The 11,418-nt window shown below is 40.2% G+C and overlaps 1 protein-coding gene across 1 annotated transcript; it reads left to right on the top strand.

Annotated features, from left to right (window-relative positions):
* The first annotated feature begins 3,134 nt into the window (after positions 1 to 3,134).
* On the top strand, positions 3,135 to 9,813 carry LOC130073737 (SLAM family member 5-like). Its single transcript, XM_056239312.1, has 7 exons — positions 3,135 to 3,171; positions 5,015 to 5,209; positions 5,479 to 5,661; positions 7,775 to 8,062; positions 8,237 to 8,380; positions 9,233 to 9,598; positions 9,731 to 9,813. The coding sequence occupies exons 1-7, from the start codon at positions 3,135 to 3,137 to the stop codon at positions 9,811 to 9,813; spliced, it is 1,296 nt and encodes a 431-aa protein (XP_056095287.1).
* Positions 9,814 to 11,418: the final 1,605 nt, after the last annotated feature.

Here is an 11,418-nt window from a genome sequence, read left to right on the forward strand (position 1 = left end):
GCACTTCAAGATACAAGTGAAAATGCTGGAGCCTTGTGCTGTGCTGATTAAAGGCGGAACAAAGCCAGATGAGTGTCTTAACCTCAGACAAGTGTATTAAATAGACCAAGGTTACAAGGGAGGAGGGGGGAGGGGGAAGCTAAGATAACATTCGTTTATCACTTTATTCTAAGACATCCGAGCCTTTGTGGTCTGTCTATTGGAAACTTACAGACTGTTGACCTCATCTAAACAGCAAGTCCAAAAGTTCACCTAAGTGAATCAGCTACATTTGAGGCATAAAGATTAATAAAAAAAAGCATTAAACATTTAAAATGCCAATAACATCAAAATAATAGTTATGAATCAGAATCAGAATCTGAAAGAGCTTTATTGCCACACACAAGGAATTTTCTTTGGTACTGAAGCTTCCAGTGCACATATACAGATACAAATACAACAAGAAACAGTAATACAAATTATAAAAATAAAATTATTATAAAAAAAATATGAAAGTACTATAAAATATAAAATATAAGGCCACAGTTGGGTTTAGTCAGAATAAACATTTACAGATTATGAAAATATTTACAGTATTTTGAATAGTATGAATAAATAAAAATATAAATCACCTGAGTTTGGAAGATATTGCACTAAACAGTGGGAGTATTGCACTACAGGCATATGCCTTGGGAGGTAAGTTAACTGTTCAGAAGGGAAATGGCCTGTGGGAAGAAACTGTTCCTGTGCCTAGATGTTCTTGTGGCCAGTGATCTGAGTCGCCGTCTTGACGGTAACAGTTCAAACAGGAGGTGTCCAGGGTCTGTGATGTTTTTACCTGCTCTCTTCCTCACTCTGGAAGAGTACTGGTCCTGGAGGGTTGGCAGGTGGGCACCAATGATCCTCTCCGCAGTCCGGACTGTCCGCTGTAGTCTCCTGATGTCTGATTTGGTAGCTGAACCAAACCAGACAGTGATGGATGTGCATAAGACAGACTCAATGATGGCTGAGTAGAACTGAATCAGCAGCTCCTGTGGCAGGTTGAACTTCCTCAGCTGGCGAAGGAAGTACAGTCTCTGCTGGGCCTTTTTCACAATCCAGTCAATGTGATTGTCCCACTTCAGGTCCTGAGAGATGATAGTGCCCAGAAACCTGAATGACTCCACTGCTTCCACAGTGCTGTTCATGATGGTGAGTGGGGGGAGTGCTGGGCTGATGAGAAACACATCAACATGATAATGATTTCTGTATAAGCAAAGGATAAAACATAAGCAAAAAAATAATAATAATTCATCAATGATAAATGTATATTTTATGTTATTTGTAATGTATCACTTGACTTTGACTAGTTTATGGTATGCGCAATAAATTATTAAAAAGAACAGGAAGGAAGGAAGAAACTCCATCACCAGCTCCATCACAGTCTGGTTCTGCAGTTGTCCAGCACGGGACCGCAGGGCTCTGCAACAGGTGGTGAGAACAGCCTTAACCAGCAGTCAGCAGTCATATCACCCTGTAGCCCAAGACTGGTTGCCCACTGAAGCTAAGCAGGGCTGAGCCTGGTTAGTACCTGGATGGGAGACCTTCTGAGAAAACCAGGTTGCTGCTGGAAGAGGTGTTAGTGAGGCCAGCAGGGGGTGCTATCCCTGTGGTCTGTGTGGGTCCTAACGCCCCAGTGTAGTGACGGGGACACTATACTGTCAAAGAGCACCGTCCTTCGGATGAGACGTTAAACCGAGGTCCTGACTCTCTGTGGTCATTAAAAATCCCAGGATGTCTTTCGAAAGAGTAGGGGTGTAACCCCGGCATCCTGGCCAAATTCGCCCAGTGGCCTCTGTCCATCATGGCCTCCTAATCATCCCCATATATATATACACTGATTGGCTTCATCACTCTGTCACCTCTCCACCAGTAAGCTGGTGTGTGGTGGGCGTTCTGGCGCACTATGGCTGCCGTCGCATCATCCAGGTGGATGCTGCACATTGGTGGTGGTTGAGGAGATTCCCCCCTTCCTTGTGAAGCGCTTTGAGTGCCTAGAAAAGCGCTATATAAATGTAATGAATTATTATTATTATTATTAACAACGCTGGAGAAGATCGACCAGATCAGGGTCAACAGGAGGGCCCACAACATCATTAAGGACAGTAGCCACCCCCAGCATAACATATTCACACTTCTACCATCCGGAAGACGCTACAGAAGTGTGAAAGCAAGGACAAGACTGAAAAACAGCTTTTACCCACAGGCCATCAGGCTTGTGAGTGGTACTTACCCACAGCCCCTTCCCCCAATATTGCTAAAATTAAAAATGATAATATAAAATAGTTTTAAACAAATGTTTTACATGACAGTAGGCTAAATAAAAATGAATTGCCTCACAAATTGTTCCATTCTTCCTATGTCACTAAAAGCCTACTGTATTTTATATCAGTTTGAATATTTGACATCTGCACATAAGGCCTACTCATCTAGACACATCTATAATTGTCATCTAATCAAAGCTGATGAATAAATAACACTGTAATATTATTATAACTTACATTTTTGATAATAATCATTTTGCTAACACTGACATATATTGCAAAATATTGTAATTTGTAACATGTTGCAACCATCCCCAAACAATGTTGCAACTGTCCCCGGGCCCGGGCAACATCTGACTCCTTACATTCAAATGCAAATTGTGAAAAATGTAGATTCTGTAATGATCTTTAAATGGTTTAGACTATTAACAGACAGATGTAAGATTATGGTCTAAACAATTGGTTTGTCTAATCCAAACCGTCTCTGAGTAACAGCGCCAAATGCAAAAAGTGTTGCAACTGTCCCCGGTCTCCCCTACCTGTCCAAATGCAACGTCTCATTAAAATGCTGATGTTGGCATCCATTATTTCTTCTAAGTTCTAAGTGCAACAATTTTTTAGTTAGTAGTGCGGCTAAGCAAAGCATTGTTCTCTGGCATGCTTCTTTTTCTTCTGGACAAGATGAAGAATCCACATGAATGAGGAGTTTTAAAATCGTGCGGCTTATTGAGGAGAGGTGTGCTATGACTTTTTAATCGATCGGTCGTACGATGTTTGCTTATCGCTTATAAAAAGTCCCATAACATAGGCACGAATTTTGACAGCTCCGAGCGCGGATTTTGTAGTAGAAACATGTGGGTTACCACATTTGAAGAGGCTGGAAAGCTCTGTAAGAACATACATTTCCCTGAGGGGCAAGAGCTGCTAGAATTGCCCCACAGATAGGCCTACTAGGCTACGGTGAAGGGACTGCCGATGAAACCGGTGCGCACACGTGTTTATTTTCTATGGTAACTTGCATATGATTTTTTTATTGCACAAAGGCTAACTGGATCACAATGTTATAGAGACATGAGGGTGCTCATTTTACTCAAGCAACCAATCAGTGTCTCAGGATGACAGTGAAGCTATCAAGCCATGCCCTAGCAACCATTTAGAGCACCCTAGCAACAAGCTCCATAGACTTCCATTCAAAGAGATCAAAAGGGATACAGAAGTGTCTAAAGTTCACACAGTCCAAATCCGATTATTTGTGTATCTGTTTGGAATCTGATCTAAAATTACCCAGCAAGCAATTTTGCATCTAAAAGACGTCTAAGTCTAATAGCCGTCAAAACACAGCCCAGACGTCTAGGCTAAAACAAGGCTAAATTTGGGCTGTCAGTGAAAATCTAATAGATGTCTAACCAGAGCCCAAGAATAGACTCAATTAGACGGCTATTAACGTCGGAGATCAACGTTGTTTCGATGCCACGAGAAACATAATTTCTACAATGATCCTGTCAGTTTGCTGCCTGGGCCGTGCAGTCTCCCGAGGAGAAACTGAAACAAATGAGATCAGCACAAACAAACTCAGTTAACATCAAAATGTGGAGTTTTTATGTTTATAACATAAGACACAGTTAAGCAACATCACACTACCAAGAGTGAATACCATCACGATTGAAAATGTGACACTAATTACATAAAACAGTTCAATAAACAAATAATATTAATGTAAAACATTTTAGACACAATATTGACTGTGTTGTTCTATTTCAGAAGCGAATATAGTTCCAAACAAAGATCACAGCATTTTGAACTAATCAGTCAAGTCAAAGATTTAAAAAAACATTCATAAACAATTGCCCAATTCAGAGGCTGCATCCTTCACATTCGAAGGCTGATTGCGTCACAGCAGCACAATGAAGCCTGTCCCAATTAAATTAATCTCAGTTTATTGCCTAAAGCCAGGGGCACATTTTATGTATAATATTTATAATAGTCCTTTATGATTGTTGCTTGTCAGACTGTATGAAAATGATGATCGCTGTAAGTCATGTCACACTGTAAGATTTCAGTTGTCAATGATGTCAGACTGTACAGCAGTCAAGATGCGTTAAAAACGAGTAAGAAAACAAGTCCGGAGTTTTACATCATCAACCAATGAATTTCGTCTGAGGTAAAATTTTATTGCAACGGTCATTAATCGGCTGTCGGTGAACATGTCAAACTAACGTTCAAAGACTTCAGATTTTAGCGTAGGATCAGAGGATTCTTTTAGGATTTGCAAAATTTGTCTCAGACGGCCAAATCGTGGCCAAAATTGCACAGTGTGAACCCGGCTTAAAACAAAAGCTACGACTCCTGCATTGATATTGGTAACACTTTATTTTACGGTGTCCTTGTTACATATGCTACATGTACTTACCGTAGTAATAACAATAAATTGTGTATAATTGCATGCAACTTGACCTCAACCAAATCCTAATCCTATCCTATAGCCCTATAGTAAGTACATGAGTTAATTAATATTACTCAGTACTTAAATATATAATTACACTGTAACAATTGCACCTTAAAATAAAGTGTATCTGAGATTTTATTTTAGTAGTGTGGACTCACTCTGAGAGATTTTAAGAACTGTCCGTCTAGACAGAACATACTACTAACACTTTAAATTGTATTAAGTCTCATGAAGTCGTTAAGTCAGAAATGATCTCCATTTGAGAAACTGTTTGTTTGTTCCTCAGGTGTGTTTGGTGCTGAAGACGCAGTGAAGACAGTGTCAGTGATGGAGGGAGATTCTCCCACTCTAAACACTGATGTTACTGAAACACAGAAAGCTGAGCTGATACTGTGGACGTTTGGACCTGACAGCACTCGTATCGCTCAGATCAACAGACTGGTCAATATGGTCTCATTCAACCCGATCTCACGACCAATTCGTACGAATTTGTACGAGTGGCTAATTCATAACAATTCATACGACCTGGCTCGTACGAATTTGTAGGATTTTTGCTAAATCGTACATGTTTTACGAATTCCAAATTCGTATGAATTCATACGAATGACCTACCCCTGACCCCGCCCCTAAACCTACCCATCACGTGGGTTTAGACAAATCGTACGAATCCGTACGAGCCAGGTCGTATGAATTGTTACGAATTAGCCACCTTTTAATCATTCATACAAATTCGTACGAATTGGTCGTGAGATAGCGTTGTCTCATTATACAGTAATGCTCTTGATGGGAGATTCAGAGGCAGGCTGGAGTTAGATGATCAGACTGGAGATCTTACAATCAGAAACATCAAAACTGAACACTCTGGACTTTATGAACTACAGATCTTTGGCGGAAATGTGGTCACAGCCCAAAAATTTAGTATTATTGTTTCTGGTGAGTAGTTAAAATATATGCATTCGGTTTGATTTCATTGCTTTGCAGTCAGCAGCAAAAATGATTAATATTACAGTTTCTTTTATAGTTGGCTAATTGAGATGATGACGTTTTTACGTTCTGCTCAGTTGATAGGGGAAGTAACATTAAGTTAAATCTAACTAACTTTATAGTATATACAGTAACAATATAATAATATAACTATAGTACTCTTTTTGTGAAGAAAAAGTACATACTTTTGAGTGTGTAGCAAAAGAGTAGGCAAGCTTTGGGACATACTACTTCGTCATCTTTAACGGACAGATCTGTCGCGTGCGTCCTGTCACCGTAAACTGCCCTGTCAATCATCTCGTCACAGTTAAAATCCTCCATTCAATCTAATTAAATGTCCTACCGTTTCGGAGAGAAATGTTGTGGCACGTTGATCTGCAGTCGTGGGTCATTAATGCGGAGACTCCTTGTGTTTGCAATTTGAATGTAATGATGCATTTAAAAGTTAATGGCTAAACGTATCTTTACAAAAGTTCACAATGCTGCTGCAGATGCAATATAATGTAGACAACATTGAATAAATTAATTTTCGTCAGGTTAGATACTGATAATTAATCACTCAAACCCCTTTATCTAAACCTCTCTACATAACCGCCGGACTCGCGCGTCCTCCATGTCTGTAGTTTTTTAACACTTTTCACTCGTGTTTGTAGTTCTAATCGAATCCGCGTCCAACGCGCGATGGGTTGTGGGCAATATCAGCCGTTAGAGTGCGCATCGATCTGCACATCGGATTCTGACCGGAAAAAGTAGACCATCCGGGTCTCTGTGGAACACTCATTTCAACATACTACGATTTGGGACGTACTAATTCTATTTTCGAATACTATTTAGGACGGATAGTATGAGAATTGGGACGCAGCCCTGGTCTCACTATTCACAAAGAAATGTATAATAACCAAATCTTACATTATAAGGACTATATTGCTAGCACCAAAACCCACTACTACTCCAGAATAATCATTGCCAATAAAGGAAACTCCAAGTCACTGTTTTCCCTACTTAACAATATCACCCAACCCCAGGACTTTCTTCCCCCCTCACTTGTATACAACCTCCTTCTGCAACTCCATTATGTAATTTTTCACAGAAAAACATCAAAAACATCCACCAGCACCTTGGATCTATCCCTCACCTCAGCATCTCAGCTGACTTTCACCCATTCACACATTCATTCTCTTCCTTCCAGCTCCCCACAATTTCAGAAATCACAGAACTCATCAGGAAATCCAAGCCTTCCACTTGTCAACTTGACCCCTTTCCCACACAACTTGTTAAAGCCTGCCTTCCCTCCCTGGTTCCCCTCATCTCGGCTATCATCCACTCCTCTCTCACCACTGGAACTGTCCCTACATCATTCAAAACTGCTGCCATTACCCCAATTTTGAAATTGGTGCTGATCCCTCCAACAACTTCTGTCCTATATCCAATTTACCATTAATTTCCTAAATCCTTGAAAAAACAATTGCCTCTCAACTCCATTTTCATCTTTCCCACAAAAACCTGTATGAACAGTTCCAGTCCGGTTTCCGTCCACTTCATAGCACTGAAACAGCACTTATCAAAATCACCAACGACCTCCTTGTGGCAGCTGATTCTGGACTCCTTACCATCCTCATCCTCCTCGACCTGAGTGCAGCCTCTGATACCATCTGTCACACCGTCCTCCTCAACAGGTTATCTTCCATCGGCATCACCCACACTCTGTTAGACTGGTTTACATCTTATCTCTCTGGACGCACTCAGTTAATTCAATTTAAGTCTTTTAAATCCTGTCCCTCCGCCGTCACTTCAGGTGTGCCCCAGGGCTCTGTCCTGGGGCCCCTACTTTTCATCATTTATCTCCTTCCCAATATCTTATGCAAATTTAACATTCAATTCCACTGTTATGCTGATGACACCCAGCTCTACCTCTCGACCAAACCCTCGTCCACTAGAAAGTGCACTTTTATAGGCTACATGTTAAACTTCTTCAAACTACTTAATCAAGGTGGCTCTATTTAGATAAATATTTATATAATTGTAATTGATTATTCTCTGTTTGTTCTCTGATGTTTTCCAGCTCGTCTGCCAGTTCCTGTCATCATCAGTGACTCTTCACACTGTTCTTCATCATCATCATCGTGTTCATTGGTGTGTTCAGTGTTGAATGTGTGTGATGCGACTCTCTCCTGGTACGCAGGAATGAGTGTATTGTCCAGCATCAGTGCGTCTGATCTAAGCATCAGTCTCTCTCTACCTCTGGAGGTGGAATATCAGGATAAAAACACCTACAGCTGTGTGCTGAACAATCCCATCAGCAACCAGACCACACATCTGGACATCAACACACTCTGTCACACATGTGCAGGTACCACAGCACTGATTTGTTCTGCTCCACATTATTGATACCTCTCAACTTAATCTCCAGTTCCCAGGTTTCCCATAAATACAACATCAGCATTTTTAGTAATCTGACCCATTTCAGATCTCAGTTATTGGATATACTCACTGTGTTAAATCTCTCTGATCTACTGTTTTACAGTGGACGAGTCGACGATCAAAACAGGAGGTTTATCGTTCAGTCATATAGTGCTGATCTGTGTTTTTGTTGGAGTAATTGTCGTAGCCGTGGCTGCCGTTGGGTTATTCACCATCCACAGGAAATATAGAAATACGAATCAAATGAGTAAGTATGATCTACAGTTATATAATAGAAAATGTGAGATTTATTGTGAAAAAAGAGTATATATCTAGTAAGGTTAAGTCATGGGCGATTTCAAAACACTGAGTGATTCATGAAGCTTCGAAACCTTTACGAATCTTTTGTTTCTTTTGAATCAATGGATTGGAACGTGTATCAAACTGTCAAAGTCACGTGATTGCAGTAAACGAGGCTTCGTTACATCATAACTTTTTCAATATGTTTTGAAATTTCAATGATTCACCACTGTGAGGCGTTGATCTCTGTGAAATCATTCAGATTCAGTGATATCGCTCCCAAGTGTGTGAACCATTGAACAAGTGTCTATGGTTTTTACCCGATCTCTGATCAGTTTTATACATGTTTGGATGTTTTAATGGGACATTTGTATTATTAAAGGAATAATAGTAGTTAATAGTCTCTTATTAGCCTGTTTAGCTGAACCATCCATGGAACAAACAAAACAACCCATAAAAATTGATAAAATAACACGTATTATACGGACACTTAATATTGATTGGTATTTGAGTTAATTGTTAGTTAATTGTATTTGATGGATTATTTTTTTCAATAAAACATTTGCAATGGGTTTGTAAAAAGCTGGTTTTATGCTCGTTTAGCCTGAGTTTTTGTTGCATTTCCACTGTTCAGACCAGCAGGGGTCGCCAGCGTGTGGTGTTTTGAACTATGAATCATTTCGCAAAGCAATTGGATAAATTGATTCGAAGCTTTGAAAAGCTTTGTTTCTCCCATCACTAGTTCAGTCATGAAACTCTATAGGGCGCAGGCTTTACATTCTACAATGTTTAATCTCTATCTCCATTCCCATTTGTTTAGCAGACGGGGTCGTTCCTGAGAAAGTTGAACTGAAGACCGTGTCAGTGACGGTGGGAGACTCCATCACTCTAAACACTGGCATCACTAAAATACAACACTGTGATGTGTTACAGTGGAGGTTTGCTAAATCAGGCACAGATCACACAAATCCATTTGATGTCATCACCAGACTAAATGAACTGAACAATAGCGGTTGTCACGATCATGATGACCGCCTGATCCAAGTTCATGATGACCGAGTTCACCTGGATCGAAAAACTGGATATCTCACTATCAATGACATCAGACTTACAGACTTTGGAGTTTATAAACTAAATATCATCAGGAATGGGAGAGATATGATCTCCAAGACATTTCTTGTCCACGGTGAGAAGCTCAAATCTGTCAGTGTAATAAAGTTAGAACAAATAATACATTTTACTGGATTGATTGGATAAATGTGGCCCTCTTTGAGTATTTGTAATTGTAACATCAGCACTTTTTGACACTATCCTACAGATTCCTCAGAAAGAGAAGATGCGTCAGAGGAGACAAACTCACTGTTGAAGAACGGACAGATCTCTGAAACCTCTCGTCTATAGCGAGCCTTCAAGTCTATCACCCTGGAAAATGTGTTTGAAATGACAAAAGTATAATGACAAAGGGTTTCTTCTAACCCCACACTCTGGGGCGTGGTAGCGGGGGGAAATATTCGCCAAGGAACACTCAGGTAAGATGACGTAACATAAGAACAGCCTTCTATCTGTAGAGTTTTGACTTCTTTGCTCGCTGTTTTGCTATTATTCTCGTGCATTGACTCTTTCACTAAGCTGAACAGCCAATCAGAGTTCCCTCTTTCACCGACGGCCCGACGCCGATTCAACATGTCGAATCGGCCGAAACAAAGCCGACGAGGACCAATTTCAGCCGACGGCACGGAACCGTGCGGAACACACCGAGGAAACTCAGTCGGCCGACGCACAAAAACTGCCCAACGGCCGACCGTCGGCTTGGTGTGTTCCAGGCTTAAAGTCCGTCTCCACCGTTGGAGAAGTCGACGTGCTCAAGTCAAAACTCCGTCTCCCCCCCCCGTTTGAGAAGTCGCTCAATCGAAACTTCGCCTCGCTGCCGAAAACTGAATTTTTAAAATATGTAACCCTAAAAAGGATTTATTTTTATAACTTTTTAATATTAATAAATAAATAAAAACTATCCTGAGTAATGATGTCAAGTCTCATTAACTGTCTTGGTAAGTATAATATATGAAAGAATGTACTATTACACATAATGTATAATATTTTTATACTTATAAAATTTGCAGTGGAATTACTCGTTAAAATTACTATTGATCTGAAGTCGGTTTTTAATATGTTCTGCACAATGCTGTTACTTTAGCTTGTTATGCCTCTTGTCACCGGATGCCTGACTGAGAAGATCTGCAGTGAAGTTTATGCATTTTGTTCATGTTTCAATCTAGGAACCCTAACATTTATCCCAAAGACTCTTCACCACTTTATCAGGGCTATCAAATGATCTGATTTGCAAAACCTATGACTCACAGACAAACATATTTGTTGCTTTCTTTGCATAAAATCAGTCATTTATTGATAGAGCAGTAAAAGAAGCAAAGCAAAACAGAATGGCAAGAGATTCATTTGAAACAATAGTTTTAATATACATGTACTACTGTAATATATAAGCTTGTATTTTTTGTACTTGCTGAGAAACTGGTTACTGTGTAAATTACTTTTTTCGTTAATAGCTCTAATATTTTGAAACTACAACAGTAACTTTAGCTCTGCGAGTAAAGCTCTCCCAGAAGGCTCTGCGCACGTAGCGGTCTGGAAGTCCAGCAGGAACAATGATCTGAGAAACGGTGGTGCTTTCACTTTTCCCACGGCCCTTATTTATCTGGATCTGCAGGTTGTATTGTGTTTTGTTGATGATGTTCTGCAGGTCGAGGCGGAGATTATCAGATTTGATAAGTGTGCCTGCCTTATCCCGCAGTTTTTCATTTTTCCATTGATTCATCAAGTTTTTCACCTCTTCTTTCCACGTGTTGCCGTCAGCAATAGAAGCTGGCTCTTCATAAAAGGTTATTTTTATGCGGTTACCCTTGTCATCCACAGTGTCTATCAGTCTTCGGTCTCTCTTGTTGCGATGGCGAGAGGTGATGATAGTGCCTTCTCCAGATTCAACGGTCTTGT

The sequence above is a fragment of the Rhinichthys klamathensis genome, unplaced genomic scaffold (assembly GCF_029890125.1).
Source record: "Rhinichthys klamathensis goyatoka isolate OS25496 unplaced genomic scaffold, OSU_Roscu_1.1 h1tg000558l_1, whole genome shotgun sequence".
Lineage (NCBI taxonomy): Eukaryota > Metazoa > Chordata > Actinopteri > Cypriniformes > Leuciscidae > Rhinichthys > Rhinichthys klamathensis.

Excerpts from the sequence above, each read along its gene's own strand:
- LOC130073737 (XM_056239312.1), top strand. The coding sequence starts at position 3,135 with ATGTGGGTTACCACATTTGAAGAGGCTGGAAAGCTCT. Across the intron at positions 5,662-7,774 it reads ATTTAGTATTATTGTTTCTG|CTCGTCTGCCAGTTCCTGTC; the intron begins GTGAGTAGTTAA and ends GATGTTTTCCAG. Across the intron at positions 8,063-8,236 it reads ACTCTGTCACACATGTGCAG|TGGACGAGTCGACGATCAAA; the intron begins GTACCACAGCAC and ends ACTGTTTTACAG.